This window comes from Aquarana catesbeiana, linkage group LG03 (assembly GCF_042186555.1).
Source record: "Aquarana catesbeiana isolate 2022-GZ linkage group LG03, ASM4218655v1, whole genome shotgun sequence".
Lineage (NCBI taxonomy): Eukaryota > Metazoa > Chordata > Amphibia > Anura > Ranidae > Aquarana > Aquarana catesbeiana.
In genome coordinates, this window is record NC_133326.1 from 120381264 (window position 1) to 120406281 (window position 25018).

General features: G+C 42.2%; 1 protein-coding gene across 10 annotated transcripts in view; it reads right to left on the bottom strand.

Moving 5' to 3' along the window:
* NEO1 (neogenin 1) overlaps positions 1–25018 on the bottom strand; it is a 244330-nt gene that overhangs the window by 76394 nt on the left and 142918 nt on the right. For all 10 annotated transcript variants that reach the window (XM_073619090.1, XM_073619094.1, XM_073619087.1 and 7 more), the window contains exons 3-4: positions 7502–7777; positions 3306–3459 (exon numbers count right to left, since the gene is read on the bottom strand). In XM_073619090.1, coding sequence (XP_073475191.1) covers positions 3306–3459; positions 7502–7777 — 430 coding nt within the window. The remainder of the gene's footprint in view (positions 1–3305; positions 3460–7501; positions 7778–25018) is intronic.

Sequence of the window (25018 nt, forward strand, 5' to 3'; positions counted from 1 at the left end):
TGACGCGGCAGACCTCGCTCATAGCTGCGGTCTGCATGCTCTCGCTGGCCAGACTGGGGTGACCCTTGGACCAAGTGTCCTGTCCGTCGCCCAGCCCGGCAGTTGACTGGAGATCTCACTGGAAAAAATCCAGGAAAAACAAGAAATAAACAAAAAATTCCCAGGACTAGCAATCCCAGCAGGGAACCAAGTCCTTACTCCTGACTAGGCAGAAAAAAAACTGGATACCTAGAGCAGGGAGGGGGTTATAAACGGACTGAGGACGGCCCATGGGAGTGGCCAAGTGTTTTGTTTTTTTGTTCTGCCTAGTCCTACTCCTGCCCTATCGTTAAGAATTAAGAAGGCTGTGTCTGTCAATGAACTAAGAAAAGGTATTTACATGCCTTTTTTTAATAAAATACTTATACAGTGTAGTATGCCTAGTTCTAATAGAGCGCTGGCAGTGATTTACCAATTGGTGTTAAACACTTCAACCACTTCCATACTGGGCCATTGTCATATGACATCAGCAGGAACACTCTGTCCCTCTGGGCGGGCGTCATATGACGTCCTGGGCTTCTCGCCGCTACTGCGGGCCCCAGTGCGGCAATTGGGGATGAAGCTTGTCCCTCGGGACGCAGCGCATCCCAGATCAGTGTAAAGAGCCAATAAAAAAAAAAAACTGACACAGCCCATCCTCAATCGCGGTAAAGAAATCGTCTCTTTACCACGTGATCGGCTGTGTCCAATCACAGCAGGTCATAGAATGTCAACAAATTGCGATAATGAGCTCTTATTGGGCTCTCCTCCTCACACACCGATCGTGTGTAAAGAGGAGATTGCGGTAACAGCGTGTTACCACCTACAGTATACACCAAACACATTGATTGCCCCCCCCAATAAAGAGAACCTGTCACCAGCCCATCTGAATACCCGAGTACCTGTCACCAGCCCATCAGAGTACCTAACTGCAGCCGATGCCACATAGAATATACGTCGGGGTGTTTGCTTTCCAAAATGGAGTCATTTTGTGGGCAATTCTATTGTCCTGATGCTCCAAGACCTTCAATAGTGTGATAGGAAGGAATGAAATTATATGTGTAATTTATGCTCCTAGAACGCCTGAAGGTACTACTTCAATGGTGGACCACTCTGTGGCCAGGCTGTGTGAAAGTCTCACACATGTGGTATCGCCATACTCGGGACAAGTAGCAGAATGAAGTTTGGGGTGTCATTTTTGCTATGTACAGGCTGTGTGTTAGATCCTATAAATTGACCACTTTCTGTAAAAAAAACAAAAAAAAGTTTATTTTCTTGCCACGTTTTCCGAAGACTTGTGAAAAAAAAATGAACCATTCAAAAGACTCACTATGCCTCAAAGAATATACCTTGGGGTGTTTGCTTTCCAAAATGGGGTCATTTTGTGGGTAATTCCATTGTCCTGGTGCTCCAGGGTCTTCAAAAGTGTGATAGGTCGTTAGGAAATTTCAGTGAATCTGTCTGCTCGTACTGCATACAAGCAAATACACACTGACAGGAATAGACAATGAACTACCAGAGCACTCAACAGCGACATGGTAGTTCACTTAAACTACAAGCCGAGAGCTGCAAAGGCTGTTGGGACTTGTAGTTTCCCAATATGCAGCACTCTGAATGAATGACATGGTCAGGTGGGGGCGGCACAGTCACTAGGGGGGGGGGTTGCTGTAACATGTTCCAAAAGGTGAAGTTATCCTTTGGGATGCTTTAATTTGAACTATTTAAGTACAAACACAAGCCACACATTGGAATTATAGGACTGAACATTACATGCCACTAATAGGCCATACTTGCTTTTCAAATAGTGAAGTATAAACTTGTTGAAATTTGAATGGCATTGATATCATTACCGTTCAAGTAAGTTTGAAGTTAAAGTGCACTCACTAGCATATGTTTATGCATACAGTCGTCATGCTGTTTTTTATTTTTAACACCTATAACATATGGACCAGAGTTTCATTTCACCAAGCACATAATGGCAGGTGCTCTTTCCAATGCAGCTGATGTGTTTACTCAGAGTCCCCATGCTTTTTTTCTCTCCTAAACCCCTTTTTTCATTTTGCCCATGTCTCAGTTTTGCATTTGTATCTTTTAGCGTTTGTAGTCTACCCCAACCTATTATATATTGTTTTTTTCAGGACAAATAGAGCTCTAATTTGGTAGCAAAATTAGATGCATACATTTTTATTTCTTTTTTTTAACGAAAGAACACATCCTACAACCTATTTACGCAGGAGCAATTTAACCCAACAGAAGGTCTGTGGCATGTGGGAGGAAACTGAAGTACCCAGGAGAAAGCCATACAAGCACAGGGAAACTCAATGCACATAGCATTCTGGCTGTGATTCAAACTGAAGAACCCACTGGCATGCCAACCACTTGGTCACTGTACTCAAGTCTGTTTAAACAGGTTTTTTTTTTTTTTTTTTTTTTTACATTCATGAAGATTACAGGCAAATACCAGTACTCACTGTTTAAAGTAGAGCTAGGGGCATCTTTTCATTTTGGATAGAATAAGGGAAGGTTGTAACAGCCGTAAGATTTTTGCCATCTGCGTCCCATTTTGAGGGGGGCTATTCAACTCCCTGTTGAATAGCCAAAACTGGAAGTGAGAGAAAAGCCCTATAAAGCTGTCCTTAGTATCACCAGAACTAGTGTCCCCACTAGTTCTGGGAACTGCCCAAAATTTGGGGTTTTTTGTTACTTTCGGTTAGGATAGTAAACTAGACTAAGAGAGCGTAAATCTCCCTAACAGGAACACAGACAGCAATAAAATCCTGACAGGTGTTTTAAATCTCCACACTAGCCCTTTTTTTTTTTTTAATTTTACCTTTAGCTTTACTGTATGGAACACCAAGTATGATCGAAGTTATAAGTATTAACACCATGCCCCCTATTCTTTATATGAAAAACCAATATGCACAGACTTCAAAAGACCTTTCCTTGTATATGAACACATTCTAGGATCCTGGTCACTTCTCATCTGACTGAAAGCAGCCACTGTTCGAGCCAACAAAGCTAGGCTTGCTTTCTTCGATTTTTCAAACGAAGGATGTCAGGTGGGGCCGACAGGGTCACCTACAAAGCAAATCATGGTTGGTTCATCAGGAACCAAACAGCTTTCAGATTATTAAGAGATTTATTTTGGCTGAAGAACTTTGCCTATTGTGTTGATTTAATTATCACAATCGTGTAGCTCAATTCCATATGTTTTGTGGAATGAAGAACTACATTTTTACAAGTGAGGTACATATGCTTGTGAACAATCCTACTAAACGTTTAATTACCTGTCAAGAACGATTTCTTCCTGTTTGTGGCTCCAGCGTATGTTGGGGGTTGGGAACCCAGACACCACACAGGGAAGCAGTACGGTTTGTCCTGCAACACTTGTTACAGAGAAAGGCTGGCGCAGAAATACCAGAGAGTGATACTCTCCCGTTTCTAAAGGAAAGAAAAAATGGTTCAAGAAAAATGTTTAAGCATTGGCAAAAATGTCAATCCCATTACCAATATTCCTTGCAATTACAAAGATCTGCCAACATCAGACATGGACTCAACTAAACAGACATAATGTTCAATTATAAAGTAATGTATTACATGGTTTCTGCTAGAATGTGAAAGGAAAAGACTCCGTAACAGGAATACTGCCACAAGAAGAAATAAAGATTGGTGCTCCATTGTAGGAGGTAGAAGTTTTCCCTATGCCAGAGCATTGGCACCAGCATTTTGACAGTATATTGTGTGTGTGTGGTGGTTGGTGTACTAAAAGAAACACCTGAACCCTAAACACAACTGAGCATTCATTGCAGTATTGGATTTTTTTACTGGGTTTTTTTAATTTTACATTAATATCTAAGGGTATAAGGAAATGGGGACAAAGTATTTCAGGAATAGTATATCAAAAGAGGTGCAAATCTCCAAAGAAATCATATACATCAAGTAAAGCTAGGATCAATGACAAATGTATTAAATAAAAAGTGAAACAAAATGAACCTTAAAATCTGTCTGAGGTCATGGATGTTTTTAGTAGTTTATTAGCAGGGGAGTTTATCGGCTGTTTCCTGAACGCCCTAAAATCACATTTAGGAGAGCAAATTTTGATCACAAAAAACACTGCAACGCTGTTAAGCATCCATAAACATTTGGCACTTCAGTGTTTATTTCAAAGGCCAGAATAAAATGAAATTCTGGCCAATTAAATAAACGCCCAAACTCTTCGTTAAACTCTTCTAAACGGTTTTGAAAAAAAATGCAGCTTAGGAGAGTTTAGAACGCTGATTTTCTCCTGTCAGGATAAACAGCTTTTACAAGAAACCAGTGGGCTTTAGAATGGCAGATGAGCAGAAAAAGTCAGGCAGATCACAACTTAATGATCATGGCTAAATACAATGTACCCAAGTAATAAAAAATATTACAAAGAAAATTAAGTTATTATAAACTTAAGGAGGGCAACATAAAACAAGTGCGCTGTGACCCCCGGTTTTTAATGAACAAACATCAATATGTGGTTCAATGATGTAGTAGAAATTCCTAATGAATTCTCCAGGTGCTGCTCAGATATTTTGGTTCGAATTATGCTCTGTGTGTGCTTTCTCCCTGAAAATAGTGTCTCGCAAATATGCAGTACTCAAAAAGTATTCATACCGCTTGAAATTTTTTATGTTTAATGTTACAACTAAAAATGTAAATATATTTTATTTGGATTTTATGTGATAGACCAACACAAAGTGCCACATATTTGTGAAGTGGAAGGAAAATGGTATATGGTTTTCAAAACTTTTTACAAATATCTGAAATATGTGGCGTGCATTTTTATTCAGCCCCCTTTACTCTGATCTGATACCTTAAGACCCCTTTCACAATGGGGCGTTTTTCAGGCACTTTAGAGTTAAAAAAAAGCGCCTGTAAAGCTCCTGAAAGAAGCCTCATCTGCAATCCCAATGTGAAAGCCCGAGTGCTTTCACACTGAGGAGCTGCGCTGGCAGGGCGTCAAAAAAAGTCCTGCAAGCAGCTTCTTTGCAGCACTTTAGGAGCGGTGAATACACCGCTCCTAAAGCGCCCCTTCCCATTGAAATCAATGGGAAGCGCCTGCAAAACACTTTTGGCAGCTGCACTTTGTGGGCGCTTTTAACCCTTTATTCGGCCACTAACAGGGGTTAAAAGTGCCCCGCTAGCGCTCGAAAGACGCTGGTAAAGCGCCGCTAGTTTAAGCGGTGCTTTACCAGCGTTTTTCGGGCACTGGCAGTGTGAAAGGGCTCTTAAAGCACCGAGCTTTCACATTGGGATTGCAGATAAGGCTTCTTTCAGGTGCTTTTTTAACGCTAAAGCGCCTGAAAAACACCCCAGTGTGAAAGGGGTCTTAACTAAAATCTAGTGGGACCAATTGCCTTCAGAAGTCGCCTAATTAGTAAATAGAGTCCACCTGTGTGTAAATTTAATCTTTGTATAAAACGCAGCTGTTCTGTAAAGCCCTCAGAGGTCTGTTAGAGAACCTTTATGAACAATCCGCATAATAAAGGTCAAGAAACACACCAGACAGGTCAAGAATAAAGTTGTGGAGAAGTTTAAAGCAGCGTTGGGTTATTAAAAAAAATATGCCAAGCTTTGAACATCTCACGGAGCACTGTTCAATGCATCATCCGAAAATGGAAAGAGTATGGCAGAACTGCAAACCTACCAAGACATGGCCATCCACCTAAACTGACAGGCCGGGCAAGGAGAGCATTAATCAGAGAAGCTGCCAAGAGGCCCATGGCAACTCTGGAGGAGCTGCAGAGATCCACGGCGCATGTGGGAGAATCTATCCACAGGGCAACTATTAGTTGTGCACTCCACAAATCTGGCATTTATCGATAGAGGAGTGGCAAGAAGAAAGCCACTGTTGATAAAAAGCCAAAAGAAGTCCCGTTTGCAGTTTGTGAGCCATGTGGGGACACAGCAAACATGTGGAAGAAGGTGCTCTGGTCAGATGAGGAATTGAACTTTTTGACCTAAAAGCAAAACGCTATATGTGGCGGAAAACTAACTGCACATCACCCTGAACACACCGTCCACACCATTAAACATGGTGGTGGAAGCATTGTGTTGTGGGGATGCTTTTCTTCAGCAGGGACAGGAAAGCTGGTAAGATTTGATGGGAAGATGGATGGAGGCAAATACAGGACAATCTTAAAAGAAAACCTGTTAAGAGTCTGCGAAAGACTTGAGACTGGGGCGGAGGTTCACCTTCCAGCAGGACAACAACCCTAAACATACAGCTAGAGCTACAATGGAATGGTTTAGATCAAAGCATATTCATGTGTTAGAATGGCCCAGTCAAAGTCTAGACCTAAATCCATTTGGGAAACTGTGGCAAGACTTAAAAAGTGCTGTTCAGACACTCTACATCCAATCTGACAGAGCTTGAGCAATTTTGCAAAGCATGACCAAAAATGTCACTTGAGATGTGCAACGCTGGTAGAAAAAAAAAAAAAGAAAAGAAAACTTGCAGCTGTAATTGCCATTTATCATTTTCTTTCCACTTCACAATTATGTGCCACTTTGTGTTGGTCGATCACATAAAATCCCAATAAAATACATTTACATTTTTGGTTGTAACATGACAAAAAGGTAGAAAATTTCAAGGGGTATCAATACTTTTTTTAAGGCACTGTAGGTGCTGGTGAAAACTGGTGACATGAACAAGGTGTGATTGTGAAGAGTGGGATATTTTTCTTTGGGAAGATGAAACTTATAAAAAAGTCCAGTAATTAGAACCTGTCAATTTTGGCAGCTTGTGTTTGTTAAGTGTAAACACATTTCTACAAATAAAAAAAAAATGTAAGTTTACAATTTTGTGTTGGGCCACAGGTTGGACACATGGAGGGACGTGGGACACTTTACAGCATGGAGAGAATCCAACAAAAGGTGCCAACTTATGTGGTCAGAAATATATTGTTTTAGGAACATAATCTGTAAATCTATATAAAGTAACTGTTCATTCTGGGTATGCAAGTCAGATTCTGCTTCTTTTCCAGAATGCCTACCATATTCCATTTGTTGTTTGTGTTCATCCCCAAATAGTATCAAGCATTTTCAGGTACCATCTCTGGTGGGCAGTCAGAGGGTGTGGTGTTCCAGAGCATCTCTAAAATTAAGGACCACCCTCAATTCCCTATACAAAAATGTCCACATTCTCAAAAAAAAAAAAATGTATATAATTTATATTATATATATTTGTAGCATGTTTGGGTTTACAGCAATTGCAACAAATATGGGTGATAAAAAAAAAAAAAAAAAATCTAAAAATGTATAAATAAAATGAAATAATAAAAATGTTCTCTTTTATTTCTTTTAAACTCTGAAAACAAGCGAAAGCATGTGTCAAAAAGTATCTGCTTTAAGCAAAAATTTCCTGAATTTGGCCAACAACCGAGAGACTGCTATATCAGATGAAAAACAGGCATTTGAACTTGTGTGAAGATCACATGAACAAAGATTTTACCTTGCAGTACTTTAATCTCAGCCTCTTCACTGTATTTGAGAGACACTCCACTGCCCACTCCACACCGATACAGACCAGCATCAGTCTCATTGGCGTTGCTGATAACCAAGCTGCCATTAGACAGCAATGAAGTTCTGTCATCCAGTTCTCGTAAAGACCTGTCCTGCTCCCAGTGAACAAATGACACTAGTTCTGGGCTTACATCACAGCTTAATACAAAACTATCCCCAATGTACACAGAAGAGGCTTCTGGCTGGTTGGAAAATCGGGGGAGACCTGCAACAACAATGTACAAAACAGTCAATCAAGGCGAGACATTACCATACATACAAAACGTGTAGGAAATAACTACATGACATTGAAGAAATTGCAAAAGAATTTGTACAGATTCCTGGATTTTGGTATCCATTTTAAAATGTAAAAAATACAACTTGGCCCTACACTCAAGAAAATAATGGCAAAGAATTGCTTTTGACTAGAAGAGAATGAAATGAACATTTCCACACAGCTAATATGGAACGCTTATAAAAACTATTTGCTGCTTTGGAAGTTTTCATGTTTTACCGCCTAAAGTCATCGAATCAAAGTTTGTTTTGTTTTTTTTTCTTTAACACTGATCAAAAGAAAGGGCCCATGTATTAGCAAAGTAAAAACTGATCCTTGCGTGATTTCAACTAAATTACAATGGAAAACAACATCTGGACACTGGATAGCCATTCCAGGATATTACCAATGTGTTTTTAAGACATTCTTAGTAGTTTGTCTTTGGCGAGAGAATGACCCCAAGTAAAAAACCCAATCTACTCCCTAGGCGCAAGTTTTGTGCAGACTACCCCAGATTTTCCTCCAGGATCTCTGTATTTTGCTACAATCATTCTTCTCTATCCTTACAAGACATCCAGGACCAGCTCCTTAAAAAAAAAAAAAAAAAAAACACCACCACAGCACAACGATGCCACCACTGTACTTCATGGTTTGGATTACATTTTTATGTGCAATGTCTGCTTTGATGGGTAAAAAGCAAAGCCTCTCCAGTTGCAGCTATTGAGACCTTAACTTCTCTATTGCAGTCATAACAGGTCTCTTGGTGGCCATCTTCTAGCACAGTCACTGTTTTGGTGGATGCCATGTTTTTCAGACTACAGCTCTGCCATGCTCTAATGCAGGTATATGCAATTAGCGGACTTCCAGCTGTTACAAAACTACAAGTCCCATCATGCCTCTGCCTCTGGGTGTCATGCTTGTGGCTGTCAGAGTCTTGCTATGCCTCATGGGACTTGTAGTTCTGCAAAAGCTGGAGGTCCGCTAATTGAATATCCCTGCTCTAATGCATGATGATGGTTTTAACTGCACATCGGGATGTGTACCAATTTGTAAATTTCCATTTTTCCTACACATTAGAGCTTTTCAGTTACGGTTTTGAGTTGTGTGTGTGTTTTTGCCTTGATGTCCATTATGCTGATTCACTGGAAGTTGATACATGTGATATTCATACTACAATCATTTGAAATCCTTGATTATACACAAGTATCTCTAACCAATAATGTGACTTATTGGCTGCACCAATGATTATTTAGAGGAAGTGCATATACTTCTACAGTCAGTTACTGCATGTTTTTGTTCATAGTAAAAAACTTGCAGAGATCCAATCTTACTTTGCTATTAAAGAATATGCGTTGTGGGCCCACAAACTCGATGCTATATGGGATATGGAATGGATAGTCTCCTGGGAAAGTGGCAAATCAGACACCTTTCAGCTGAACTGGACAATCTGGTTGTATTTCAGATATTCTTTTGAGTTTTCCTCTTATATGTCTACATTTTCTGGAGACCTCTTGGTACCTCCTCCATTTTCTAACACTGAGTGATCCCTGACTGGGTGACTGGTCTTTAATGGGGCTGTAAAGTCTCTGGGTTTTTCACCTTCAACCTTCTGTGCTGCAGCTGCCCTGAGGCCCCCCCCCCCCCCCTTACCTGAACCTGATCATTTCAGCAATGAGCACGAGCCCAACAGCTCCAGCCACTGTCTCTGTTTTCATTAGATAGATAGTAGCAGGAGCCATTGGCTCCTGCTGCTGTCAACCAAATCCAGTGACACAAGAGTGTGGGGCGGGGCCGAGTCCTGCTGTCTGTGTCAATGGACGCAGCAGAGGGACTCATGAGGAGGAGGATCGGGGGCTGCTCTGTGCAAAACCCTTGCGCAGAGCAGGCAAGTATAACTTTTTTTTTTTTTAAACAAGAGAACCTTTACAATCACTAAGGTGTATCCCCAATAACTCTTCCCAAATCACCCCCTTCCCCTGGCTAAATCACCTAACTTCACTGTATATGCTATGGTTCTATACTACTGTTAATTTTCAAATCAGACAGTCTTTTCTCTGTCAATTACATACTTCCGTGATTGTTTTTTAAGGACACCTATTGTGTACATATTTGTAGCAATGGAAGCCATTTGAGGTACTTTTTGAAAACCTAAAATAAATTACAGATAAAGAGTATGTTTCTGTTATTAGGTGTAAAAATAAATAAATAAAAACGTAGGGTCAAAACTTAAGGGCTACACCCTCAAGTTTTTATTGCTATTCCAGCACAGGGGATTAACCAAAAAAAAAAAAAAAAAGGATAAGTACTACTACTAGGATAGGTTCACCTTTTGTAACATGTTACACCCATATACAGGGTGTAATATGTAAAGTGTTCTGAATGGACCGTCCCTCACTCTGACAGCTAGTGGGAATCCTCTCTTCCCAGAGCAGTAATATATAGCTTTACCACAAAACATGACTTTCCCGATTTCTTTAGGGCAATAGACAGACCTTGTTAACTTGTTCTCCAAAATCATAGCAGCATTTTATGCAAAGTAGGTTATTAGTTTTTCTCACATTTATTATTGTAAGGGAATCGAATGGGTAGTTGCAGCCTGCTGCAGAGAAGGACCCCTGTTCTCTGTGTAGAAGCAGTGGCATCTCAGCAGAGATCCCACAAACCCTGCTGAGTCCAAATTGGAGCTCTCCAATAAGAGAAGTTTTCGCACTGCTAACAGTAGAGCTACATAGGTTTGGATGTGTGTCAAACCTATGTAGAGAAACCAGTGCTTCCACACAGAGCAAGTATCCTACCCTATAGAATGCTGGCAGGGACAGGCATTTCTGTGGCTGCTTTTCAAAGAAAAAATTTTTTAACAAACATGCCAATACTTACTTGCTCTGTGCAATGCAATGTGCAATGCTATTCTAGGGCCCCACGCTGGTGCACCTGGCCCCTCCCATCTGCCGAGTGCCTCCAGAGCAAGCTACTTGATCTTAGGGCACCCAAGCAGGCACGCTCCTGAGCTATGGCTGTGTGCCCATTTACACACAGAGCCACAGCTCGGCCCCGCCCCCTCTGCCTGATTGGCTCACTAGCCGTGATGGACAGCTGCGGGAGCCAATCAGGAGCAAGAATCCCCAGAGAGCCAAGGCTCTCATGGACATCGCTGGATCAAGAGGGGGCTCCGGTAAGTAATAGGGGGGCTGCTGCACACAGGTTTTTTACCTTCATACACAGAATGCATGAAGGTAAAAAAAACCTTGTGCCTTTACAACCACTTTAAGACTTTGAACACCATTTGCGTTGCTGTCACTGGAATGCATTTAGTGGTTAAAAATTTTGACCAGGCTTTAAAGAGTATGTAGAGCTCTAACAACCTGCTCCTTTGTGGCCTGTTATATATACCACTGAAATCGCTGTGTTGCATCTGCTAAAAGGTCAAAAAAATACCTGTTGATCCTGCCAGAAGTTTGAGCTCTGTAGTCCTGTCCTACAGTGAAAACTCTGCTCCACCATAAATACAAAGCTCTGAGTAAGCATCACTCCTAGTACAGAGAGTCTGTTACTGGTTGGATCGGCAGGTGAAAAAGGGGATTTTTTGTGGGGGGGGGTTGGATATGTTTTTAGTGAGATACAGGAAAACGGGACAGAAAATTGGAAAAGTCTAAGTACCCCGCCTGCTGGCTGGAATAAAGAACATGAGATATATATATATACACAATTCTTTTTACCTACCACTGAAAAAATAAAAAAAAACTGAATATGCACAAACCACTACATTTTCATTTGGTCTGTCTAAAAAAAAAAATCGTATTCCTAGCCCTAGCTTGAAGCTCCTCTTTAAAGCATATTTAAACTTCAAAAAAAAAAAAAAAATGTAAATTATTGCAAAATACCAGTCCTTAGATTTTTTTTTTACGGCTAAGAACATTTTTGGCAAGTACAGAAAATTCCTGTTAATCTTTCCAGAAATGAAGAGTCCTTGTCACTTGGTGTAAGCTGAAAAGAAAGCACAAACGTTCTTACTCTTATTGTATGAACTACTAGCTCAGTCAATCCACCTCGTAATAGAGATGAAGACAGACGTATGAATTCCACAGTGACAACCATGGCTCGTTCAACAGATACAAAGGAAGAGTGAGCATAGCCACTCAGGGACAGGAAATATGTCATTCACAGGATTATCCAGGTAAAAAAAAAAAAAAAAAAAAAAAGCCTGAAAAAAATAATTCAGTCACCACATCTAAGGACTAACAGCCACATGCTTAGAAAACATTTAGTACTTTTATACAAAACCCTCTCCCAAACCCACCTGCAGCTACAATGGAGATTAATTGAAGAATTTAAGATTACATTTTAAATTAGGAATAAGTGTAGAGTAAAATCAGTTTGTGAATTCTAAATCATGCACATGTTTCTGGCTATGGATCTATCGGATGTAGATCTGATAGATCCATAGCCAGAAACATGTGCATGATTTAGAATTCACAAACTTATTTTACTCTACACTTATTCCTAATTTAAAATGTAATCTTAAATTCTTAAATGAATCTCCATTGTAGCTGCAGGTGGGTTTGGGAGAGGGTTTTGTATAAAAGTACTAAAATGTTTTCTAAGCATGTGGCTCCAACCTTTTTAATATCCATCATGCATACCTGCAAGCGCATTCTCATCCATTTGTTAATAAGCTAGATAGGTATTTGTCTGTTTAGAATACAATACATGAACTTAATGCTTTCCCATGCGTCTAATTAGACTCCCCGCTCAGCCAGTGTTGCGGTTTTTGTGTTTTATGTAGTATTCCCTATATTGCATTAACTATATTCTATTTCCCAGGGGAACTACACAAGAATGTGAAAAACAAACAGGAACCTGTGAAAAATGGAATTAAAGAATTAATAATAGAGAAAGAAGGATGATGTAGAAAGAATTCAGTGACAGCTGTAGAAAGAAGGGAAGTACTGGGTGTGAATGTGCAGTCTCTTCAGTCACTTGCTGTCGTAACCCTTCACCTTGCACAGCCCATACAATACAATTAGTGACACCAACACATCTTGTCAGAGATCAATGTTCTGTTCATTAAGAGCCTGCAGGCAATGTATCCTCAGCCTCCCCCTCCTGCGTCTCAACTCACAATGAATCACTCAGCAGCACTGTCACAATCTTCCATCGATCGTACCAAGCTGTGGATAATCTTGTACTGACCGATAAAAAAGAAAGAACAGTGTCGTTTTCCAACAACTTTATTATTTAAACTTCCTAAAAGGCCTTGTATCTCTATACTTTAATCCATATGTCTCTCTTTACAAAATTCCTGTACAAACAGAATTGGACAAAAAGCAATACAGAAGGCTCGTCTTAGAACTTAAGTATACGTATTTTACGCTCTACGATACATAATAGATTCAGTACAAGTAAAAATGCAATACATATGATACAAAAAAAAACGTACACATTTTCTTTTGCAATGAGTTTATAATGAATATATACAAAAAAAAAAAAATCAGTGCAATGAAAGAAAAAAAAAAAAAAAAAGTAAATGAAAATGGAGAGAAAAATGCACAGGGTGGGAAACCATAAAGGACGATGCTAAAGCTTTATGTTTAAAAGCAGAGTAGTCCTTTGAACCTTTGACTTGAGCCAGCCCAGTCCTACATGTACCACATTGACAGACACAAAGGATTTTACCTTCTAAAAGGGACTTTTCCGGTGATCGAGATGAAAAAAAATCATTTTTATCAAATGTATGTTATTTGTACAAAGTCAGGTTCAAAAATACTGTCTACCTTTCACCAATCCTTTCAGTAAAATCTTTTGAAGTCAGCACAAAATGTATTGCTTGTATTGACAAGGAAATCCATTATATGGCGGGCGCTCTTATGGGCAAGTAGAATATAAAATGACAAACAAATTTTTAATTATTAGTGTATTTGGAATATATGATCAAATGGTGAAGGACTGGTTGACTTTTTGACATGACTTTGGATAAAATGATTTTTACTTGTACAAGGTATTATCACCATCACCAGAAAAAGTCCCTTTTAGGAAAAAAAAAATTTGAGTTACTTACTGGTAAGATCTTTTCCAGGAGTATTTCAGGACAGCCACCTATGAGAGACTTTGGCTCCTCCCTTCTTAGGAAACACCGCCCAGCCTAGATTTAAAAGGCATGCTTCCACGCCGGCATCTCAGTACTCCAAGAGCAACTCCGGCCAGCTGGGGAGAGACAAGAACACATCATACACCAAAAATTACTTTTTGATGGTTCCTGAGTCAGGAACCCAAAAGGAAACCAACCGGGGTGGGTACATGGTGCTGTCCTGAAAGATTCCTGGAAAAGATGTTACCAGTAAGTAACTCTAATTTTCCCATATAGTCTTTCAGGACAGCCACCTATGAGAGGATAAGCGAGCACTTACCCTTAGGGTGGGACTACGGCTTACAGGACTCGTCAGCAAAGGGATCAGGCTCTTTGGACACAAAGATCAGCCTCTAGTGTCAGGTAAAAGGTGGGAGAGCTGAATCATGTTGCCACTGCACAGATCTGGCACGGAGTAGCATTAGCTTCTCTGAAATCTCCCTACATAGGGGCTTGTCCAATTGTTAGCTAATGCCATCTTTCCCAGATACTGCTAGAGATTTTACCCCTTACTTTAGTCCCTGCCATAGAACAAGGAAGGAAACCCCTTATTAACACATGAACCAAAGTTCAAAAGGAAAGTCCCACGAGGGCCTGCAATAAAGTTTGGTCCTACATGGGAGACTGCAGACCTAAAACTGGTACAGCTGTCGTAACGCCTCCAAATCTCATTTAAGCGGAGCATAAAATATCATCTTGAGGGATCCCTCTTAGTAGCCAGACCACCAGGTTCCCCGAGCCCTCAGGACAGAGAACCTTGGTCCTTTAGGCCTGTGTGATATAGTGAGAACGACCATAGTGTTCTCTGCCCACCAGTAGGACCAGATGGCATAGCACCTGGGGAAACGCCAGCACTGAGCATCGGCATCTACCCAAGAGTGCCAACCCTATACCGGTTCAGGCCCAAAGAGGATGTTTTATGGGAGGAAACCAGAGTTCCCGGAGAAATCTCTAGAGCCCAGGGTTAACTGCCCTATAGACGGACCAGATGGAGGTGCCCACAACTGAAAGAGGATGTCTCCACTGAGTTTAGTCTTAACTTCCGTAATCAGACGAGATTGGGTGCATTCAGGGTGTTGTGGCCATGGGCCAGCATTTCTACCTGTCTCACCCTTGTATTTCACAGGAAGCGGTTTCTTGTCTGCTATGCGGTTCAAAAATCACCTCTGGTCCAGGACAAAGAACAGGTCCCCTGTGGGAGGGATAGCGCACAGTCTTGGACATGCTGTTCGTCACCCACCACTTGTCCTGTCCTACTGTCCTCTTACTGACTGAGCATCAATGTGTGTATTTGTGTCAGATAATAATCTGAGATACGCAACACTAGTATAAATGCCAGAGTAGTTCATTTTCCTACGATGAAAAGAATCACAGGTCCCTTTCAGAAGAGAGAGTTCATTCTCTTGAGCATGGAATCAAACAATACCCCTCAGTCTCCCAAGACTGGGCTGGTAAGTCTGGATCTGTGGAAAAAACTGCGTCTGGTGGGAGCAGAGGGTACTGAACTGAAGCCTTCCGAGAAGCTGGATCCTAGTCTTCTCCAGCTTCCATCAGACCTAATGGACAGGAATGCTCTTTCCCACCGCTCTGTTCTTGGTCGTGGAACAAGAGTGTTTTTCTTGTCCTCCTGCAACCACCTCCTCCAGAGAAATTTTGTAATAAAGGCCTACTGGATTCACCATCCAGGCCTTCTCCCACTTCTTAACCAGTTCCGGACCAGCCGCCGCAGTTATACTACAACAGGTTGGCCTGGCTGGGCAAAACATTGTAGCTATACTTCGGCTGCGACGATCGGTTTTGCTTCAGAACCAATCGGTCTCCTGGCCCAGGTCTATGATTTCTGGCCTGGACCTGGTGATCGGTCCTGGCGAATGAAATCCTTCCCTGTGTAAGTGTAAACACAGCAGGGGAAGTGATGTCATCTCTCCTCATGGAAGTCTTTTCGTTCCAGAGAGGACAGAAGTCATCTCAGAGTAAGTGCACCAACACTGCACTGACACCGGTACACTTGTCATCCCCCAATCCACCCCCAGGTAACCCCTTCGCCCCCTGTCACTGTGTCACCCAGTGCAGCGTTAATTTTTTTTTGATCACTGTACTGGTGTCAGTGACAAAAATCAGTGTTAGGGTAATTAGTGGTAGGCCCAGATAGGTCTAGGAACCCCCAGCCCCCCTAAGGTTTAACCCTTTGATCACCCTGTCACCATTGAGAACCGTATTAGTGTCACGGGTGACGCTGGTTAACTAGTTTTTTTTTTTTAATAGCGTCAGGGCACCCGCCGTATATCACCTAAATAAAGGTTTAACCCCCTGATCACCCAGCGGGTGATATCAGTTAGGTTTTAGTGTCAGATAGGGTCTGCGTCGCCCCAGGCAGCATCAGATTAGTGCCAGTAGCGCTAACACGCACCATACACCTCCCTTAGTAGTCTAGTGCCTGAACGGATCGATATCTGATCAGAGCTATACTAGTGTCCCGGGCAGTTTAGGGTCCCCAAAAACGCAGTGTTAGCGGGATCGGCCCAGATACCTGCTAGTACCTGCGTTTAGCCCCTGCGCCCAAACCACCCAAGTGCAGTATCAATCGATCACTGTCACTTACAAAAACAATAAAACACATAACTGCAGCAGTCGCAGAGTCAGGCCTGATCTCTGAGAACGCTAAAAGTTTTTTTTGTAGTGTTTGATGTAGTCGCCGACAGTCTCTGTCTCACTACTGTACCAGTAAATTTAGAGACTAAAAAATCAAATTGAAGGTACAGTGGTGAAGAGGCCTACATGTTTCTGAGCATGACAGATAGTGAAGAGGAAGTCACCCATCTGTCAGATTCAGGCTCAGAATACGAACCGGTAGACAGCAGCGGCAACCTGACGAGATAGCTCTGACGACGGAGTAGTGGTCTCTGCCAAGGTCAGGCGTACCCGACCCCATTCTTCTACTGTCGTTGAGGTGCAAGAACTGCAGGGCTCTCATATGGAGCAGAGAGCCAGTACTAGTGCTGCTCATCCATCTGGTGAACTGGCAAGCACCAGCGGCCTAGTACATCCTGGTCGTACATGCAGCACTGCAGTAACATTTGGTGACGTGGCGAGTCCCATTAGTGCAGTTCAGGCTGGGGAGGTTGCTAGCACGAGTAGTGTCGCTCAGCCACCAAGAAGAAGACAAACACAGGCCCGTCGAGCCCATAGTACCCATCTTGCTGCATTTGCCAATACGAATTGGGAGCCCACTACTTCCCCCATTCACTAGCCAACCCGGAATTCAGGTGGAAACAGTTGATTTCACGTCACTTGATTTTTTTATTCGCTGTTTTTCACGGAAGAGCTCTATAGATCTATTGTGGACCAAAGCAATTTGTATGCTGGTCAATTCATCGCCGCTAATCCCCAGTTGACCCTTGCCAGAGATTGGAAACCTATTACGGTTTCCGAATTTAAGAACTTCCTGGGCCTATCCCTCCCCATGAGCACAACTAAAAAGAGCAAGTTGCGGTCATATTGGTCCACTGACCCAGTTCATCATATGCTCGTGTTCTCTGCCTCCATGACCAGGACACGATACGAGCAGATTTGCGGTTCATGCACTGCAATGATCATGAACTCTGTCGTCCTCGGGTGACCCTGGATTTGATCAACTCTACAAAATTTGGCCCCTCGTAAACCACTTCAACCAGCAGTTTGCAGCCTTGTTTACACCCGATCAAGTTGTCTGCGTTGATGAGTCCCTGATTAAGTTTTCTGGCAGCTTGTCTATCAAACACTATCTTTCCAGCAAGCGTGCCAGATATGGGGTCAAGATGTATAAGCTCTGTGACAGGGCAACAGGCTAAACATGTAGTTTTATGGTTTACGAGGGAAGAGATAGTCACGCAGAGCCAGAGAATGGCCCAGACTACATAGGGCTGGTAAGATTGTGTAAGACTTAGTGTCACCCTTATTCGGAAAGGGGTACCACTTGTACGTGGAAAATTATTACACAAGCGTGCCACTTTAGTCACCTTTTTGATTATGGAATTGGCGCACGTGGCACCGTGCGATCTAATCGCCGGGTCTTCCCCCAACGGCTTGTAGAATCCCCATTTAGACGGAGGACGGGAGCCTGCTTGAAGTGTAATAATTTGTTAGCAGTGAAGTGGAGGCATTCACAGAATAATTTTGTTCTGTCCTCCCTTCACGCAGATATGACAGTCCAAATACCTGCAGCGACTGGTGTTTTAGAGAAACCCCTGTGTCCACGAATACAACCTTAACAAGGAGGGGTGGACCTCAACGACCAGTTGTTGGCGCCGAACCTAATTGCCCGTAAGGCCAGACGCTGGTACAAAAAAAGTGTCTATATACTTTTTTCAATTGGCTCTGCTGAACGCTTTTGTGCTATACAAAGCTTCAGGACGAACTGGATCCTTCCTAAAATTCCAGGAAGAGACCGTCACAACCCTTCTGTTTCCAGATGGTGCTATGCCCCACCTTCCCAACGCAAATGCAGTGAGCCGGCTGCATGAGAGGCATTTTCCGTATGTCCTCTCTGGTACCCCTGCCCAAAAGAACACCCCAAAGAAGAAGTCGTGTCTGCAGAAAACGCGGATTTAGGCGTGACACCCGCGTTTATTGTCTCTCCTGTTCTGACCAACTTGATCTCTGCCTTGGTGCCTGTTTCAAACACTACCACACATTAGTGGAGTATTAGCATAGGGTACAGCACTGCACAGTCCTAGAGCACACTAACACAGGGTCTCGAAGGATGAGATGGACATCACATTTTGAGAGACCCTAATCTGGAATGTTCAGTTTACAGTTTTTATAAAAGTGCAAAAAAAAAAAAAAACACAAAACAATATAAAATAAAAAATCCAAAAATAGTTGGTTTTATTTTTCTTCTCTCTCTATTGTTTTCTTTTATGTTCGCTCTCGACTGGCACTCACTATTGTTCTATATCTATCTGTTCTTTCTTTTACTGTACTTTAGAACTGTAATATTTTATTTTTACTATGTTTTATTGTATTTGCTTTGCAGGTATGGTATGTCTTACTGTTATACTGTAATGTTACTTTGTTTTATTGTTAACCATCATTTGCTTAGCAGGTACGCCATTCAGCTGCAGCGCTGATTTATTTATCTTGACAGCAACAGAGTTTGCTCCCACGATACGTAACCAGAGACTCCAGCACTGTAGGTTATTTCACCACCACAGTTAAAAAAAAACAAATTGGTGCATGTATGCCCATCATCAGAAGTGGGTGGCTGAAGGGCGGTATTCTAATGGTGGGCATCTTTTTTTCGTTCAGCCCACGGGGTGCATGAAAAAAAAGAACATTACAGTGTATGCCCAACAAGGACCAACGACGTACTGGTATGTTACTTACCTGAGTGGCTATATCAGAATGATGCCTGCAGTTTTAGGCATCATCTTGGCATCATTCCTTTCAGCCAGCGGTTGGCTTTCATGTAAAAGCAATCCTAGCGGCTAATTAGCCTCTAGACTGCTTTTGCAGTCTAGAGGCTAATGAAGTCTAGACTGCAGTGGGAGGGAACGTCCACCCTACCCGCCGTCTTCCATGGTTTTCTCGGGCTCCCGAGAATGCAGCTGGTGGTTCCACCAGCTGACCATAGAGCAGATCAGAGACTAGAACGGCTCCAATCATCTCTATGGCCTAAGAAACCGAAAGCTATGAGCATATCATGACTTAGGTTCCGCTGGATATAAACAGCGCCATTGGGAAAGCATTTTATCACACCGATCTTGGTTTGGTCAGATGCTTTGAGGGCCCATTTTTATTTTATTTTTTTAAAAGAGTACCTGTCACCAACTATTGCCACCATAGGGGATATTTACATTCCCTGAGATAATTAAAAAAAAAAAATGACAAAAAATAAAATGAAAGGAACAGTTTAAAAATAAAGCAAAATAAATTTAAAAGCACCCCTATCCCCGGTGCTTACACGCAAAGGCGAACGCAAGCGTCGGTCTGGTGTCATATGTAAACAGCAATTGCACCATGCATGTGAAGCATCACATGCATGGTGCATGTGAGGCATCACTGTGAAGGTCAGATCGAGGGCAGTAATTTTAGCAGTAGACCTCCTCTGTAAATCTAAAGTGGTAACCTGTAAAGGCATTTAAAAATGGATGTAGTTTGTCCCCGCTGCACGTTTGTGCACAATTTTAAAGCATGTCACGTTGGGTATCCATGTACTCCGCATAAGATCATCTTTTTTATCTCATCAAACATTTGGGCAATATAGTGTGTTTTAGTGCATTAAAATTAAGTGTGTCCTTTCCAAAGAAATTGCGTTTGAAAAAAATCGCTGCGCAAATACTGTGTGAAAAAAAAATGTCAACACCCACCATTTTAATCTGTAGGGCCTTTGCTTTAAAAAAAAAAAAAAAAAAAAAAAATAGGATTTTTATAACAGCTTACCTGTAAAATCCTTTTCTTTGAAGGACATCATGGGACACAGAGCCTTAGTAATTACTATGTGGGTTATAGGCCACTTTCAGGTGATGGACACTGGCACAACCTAAGACAAGAAGTCCACTCTCTACATAACCCCTCCCACTACTGGGAGTACCTCAGTTTTTGTAGCAAAGCAATACATGTGTATACCAGAAAGAAGGGAGGGACCTCTGTGTCCCGTGATGTACTTCAAAGAAAAGGATTTTACAGGTAAGCTGTTATAAAAATCCTATTTTCTTAATCGTACATCACGGGACACAGAACCATAGTAAATACTATGTGGGATGTCCCAGAGCAATGCCAACAGAAGGGAGGGAGACAATAAAATTAGGTACCATGAGATGAGAGGACTTATTCTGCAGCCTGCAGCACACTGCGCCCAAAGGCAATATCCTCATGACTTTTTACATCTACCTGATAGTTGCAGCCTTGCAGATTTGAGCCATGGAGGCTTGGTGTTGCACTGCCCACGAAGCACTAACAGCCCTGGTGGAGTGCGCTTTGATTTGAAAAGGTGGAATCTTCCTCTTTAAACTATAAGCTTGAACAAATACTTGACAAACCCATTTGGAAATAGTAGATTTGGATGCTGCCTGTCCTCTTTTAGGACCTTCAGGAAATACAAACAAAACATCCATTTTTCTAATCTGAGCAGTCCCCTTCAAGTAGGCTGACTGCTCTCACCACATCAAGAGAATGTAGTGACTTTTCTTCTGTAGAACCGGGTTCTGGAAAAAATGAAGGAGAACAATATCTTGGTTTAAATGAAAACTTGACACTACCTTTGGTAGAAAGTTAGGATGAGGATGCAATACTAACCTTATCCTTGTGAATTAAATGTGGCTCTTTACAAGAAAGAGCAGCCAACTCTGATACCCTTCTTGCAGAAGATATGGCTACCAGAAAAACTAGTTTCCTTGTCAAAAGGACCAAGGGAATATGTTGCATCGGCTCAAAAGGCTGTTTCTGTAACGATGACAGAACTAAATTCAGGCCCAAGGGTTCAGGGGTGACCTAACCGGAGGATTAAGCCACGTTAACCCCTGAATAAAGCTATGAACCAAAGAATGCAAAGCAAGTGGTCGCTGAAATAATACCGATAAGTCGAGACCTTGCACTTGATAGCACTCAAGGCCAACTTCATTTCTAACCCCATTTGTAGAAAGTCAAGTTTTCTACCTATGACATACTTCCTGGGGTGCCAACCCCTGGATTCAACCAGGAGACATATGCCTTCCAGACTCTATAAATATAGGACTCTGGAGGCCGGCTTCCTTGCATTAACCAAAATAGAAACCACTGAACCTCACAGCCCACGCTTCTTCTGAATGTGGGTCTCAATAGCCAAACCGTTAAATTTAGCGTTTGTAAAGTAGGATGGAATACTAGACCTTGCGAGAGAAGGTCTGGACGTGGCGGTAGGGTCCATGGTTCGCCTACCGCCATCTTTATGATCTCTGCAAACCAAGATCTCCTGGGCCACATGAATCACCGACTGCTCTTCTTGCTTGATCCTGCGAAGAAGTCGTGGAAGCAGCAGAACAGGAGGGAATTCATAAATCAGTGAAAACTGATTCCACGGGACTACCAAGGTATCTGTTCCGCAAGCTAGCTGATCTTTTGTTTTTGAGACAAAGTTGTCGATCTTTTTGTTAAACCTGGACGCAAACAGATCTATGTCCGGAATCCCCCATCTGACATATTGTCAGGAAGATATCGGGGTGAACAGATCATTCTCCCGGGAACAACTGCTGGCGACTCAACTAGTCCGCCTGCCAATTCTCTATTCCTGGAATGAAGAATGCCGACAGGCAAGGTACATTGTTTTCTGCCCAAGTTAGGATATGAGCCCCCTTGGTGATTGATATAGGCCACTGCTGTGGCAATGTCGGATTGGATCCGGACAAGACAATTCCGTAATGTGAACGTCCAGGCCCTCGGGGCCAAGCGCGCTGCCTGAATCTCTAGAATATTAATGGGCAAGGTCATTTCTGACCTGGACCATTTCCCTTGGACAGTCACCTCTTCCAGGACTGCTCCCCAACCCGAAAGACTGGCATCTGTTACCACCTTCCAGATAACTGGTAGGAAGGATTTTCCTTTCTGCAGATTCTTGGTTATCAACCAACTGAGGCTCTGATGCACCTTTGGAGACCAACACAATGGAAAATCTAGAGCTTGGACTTTCTTGTTCCAAGCCAATAGGATACTGTTTTGCAGCAGTCGCGAATGAAACTGAGCATAAGGAACGGCCTCGAATTAAGTCACCATTTTTCCCAACAACCTCATGCAAGGTCGAATAGAAGGATTCTTCTTTGCCTTGACTACCTGAATCAGCTCCCTTATGGCACTGATCTTCGCCTGGGGTAAGAATACCCTCTTCTGGGCTGTATCTATGGTCAGACCCAAGTATTCCAATCTCCTTGATGGTTTTAAGGAAGATTTCTCTAGGTTGAGAATCTAACCTAGGTATTCCAGGTAGTTGACTGTGGTGACTATACATTGGTCTAAGCGGCTACCGACTGCTCTATCAAGAGCAGAATGTCTAGGTACGCTAGAATCGTTATAACTTGAGCCCTTAATCTGGCTAGAGGAGGGGCCAGAACCTTTGTAAATACTCGAGGAGCAGTAGCTAGTCTGAAAGGCAGAGCTACAAACTGAAAATGAAGATTTTCCTATCTCAAACTGTATATATATATATATATATATATATATATATATATATATATATATATATATATATATATATATATATATATATATATATATATTTCTGGTGAGCGCGGAAAATCGGCACATGGGAGGTATGCATCCTTGATGTCGATTGACGCCATAAGTTCTCCATCTTGCAGGATGGAAACTACTGATCGGATTGACTCCATGCAAAAAGAGCGGCTATTCAAAAACTGGTTTAGATCTTTAAGATCTAGAATGGGTCTGACATCTCCACTTGGTTTTGGTACCATGAAAAGGTTTGAATAAAACCCCAATCCTTGCTTTTCCACCGATATCACCTTTTGAGACAAAAGATGGTCCAATGCTTGAAAGACTTTTTCTCTGGATCCCTGGGAACGATTGATCTGGGAAAACGAGAAGACTGGGACTCTCAGAACTCTAGAGTAATTGAGGAAGCCACCCATTTGTCCTGACACTTTTCCTGCCAGACCCTTGAGAACTGCAGAAGTATCCCCCCCCCCCCCCCCCCACTCGAGCGAGCGCCCCTTTAAAAGGAGGCTTTGGTATTTTGTAGGTTTCCTTCCTTCTTTTGTCCCTGGGGTTGACCTTGAGGTTTACCTCTTGAATTTGACTGTGGAGGCCGTCGAGACTGCCTGGAGGCTGATGCTCCTGGCACTGGAGAAGAGGCTCGTTTAAATGAAATACGCCTACTCCTTTTTCTAACTGGCAAAAGGGTACTTTTCCCATTAGAAATTCTTTGGGGATGATCTGGATAAGTACATCCAAACAGCTGGTCACCGCAAAAAGGAAAACTAGCCAGGAGCTTTTTGCAGGGCGCTTCGGCTGACCAATTTTTCAACCATAGTATTCTACGCATATGCACCAGCCCAAGCGTAAAGCCTGGAGAATAGAATCTCTCATAGCGTCCATTGCAAAACATAACGCCCCTGGTTCAAATCTTGGGCCTGCTGATCAGGAATAATCTTGAGCACCTTTTTAAACTGGTCTCTCAAGGATTGACATACACCAATTTCTGCCAGTGCAGGCCAAGTCACTGAACCTGCCAGAGAAAAAGTGTTTTTTAATAGGAATTCCAATTTCTTATCCATTGGATCTCTAAGCATTTGAGCATTGTCTACCAGACAAGTCAAACTTTTATTCACAGAGGATATAGCAACTGCTGGTATCTCCCATTTTTTATTAAACTTTTCCTCCATAGGATAAAGTGTTGAAAACTTTTTAGGAGGATAAAAATGATCCCACTCAGAATACAGCTTTTCCAGCAATTAATTGATAGTAAAGGCATGCACAGCTTGGGGAGGCTTTAGCGAACCCAAACAAGAAGTGGGCTGATCAACCGACTCAGTTAAGGGTAGCATAAATGTGGAGCAGACCAATTCAGTAATGCCCTGTACACACGGTCGGATTTTCCGACAGAAAACGTGTGATATGACCTTGTTGGCGGAAATTCCGACCGTGTGTGGGCTCCATCACACATTTTCCATCAGAATTTCCGACACACAAAGTTTGAGAGCTTGCTATAAAATTTTGACAAAATCCGTTGTCAGAAATTCCGATCGTGTGTACACAAATCCGACGCACAAAGTGCCACGCATGCTCAGAATAAATTAACAGAGGAAAGCTATTGGCTACTGCCCAGTTTATAGTCCCGACGTACGTGTTTTACGTCACTGCGTTCAGAACGATTGGATTTTCCGACAACTTTGTGTGACCGTGTGTATGCAAGACAAGTTTGAGCCAACATCTGTCGGAAAAAATCCATGGATTTTGTCGGAATGTCCAATCAATGTGCGACCGTGTGTACAGGGCATAAGAGATTGTACCATTAATCTTTCAGAATGTGAACCTGATCCTTCCGCATTTGATCCCTCAGAAGAGTAGTCATCAGTCTCTTCCCGGGCCCCTGAGAAAAACTC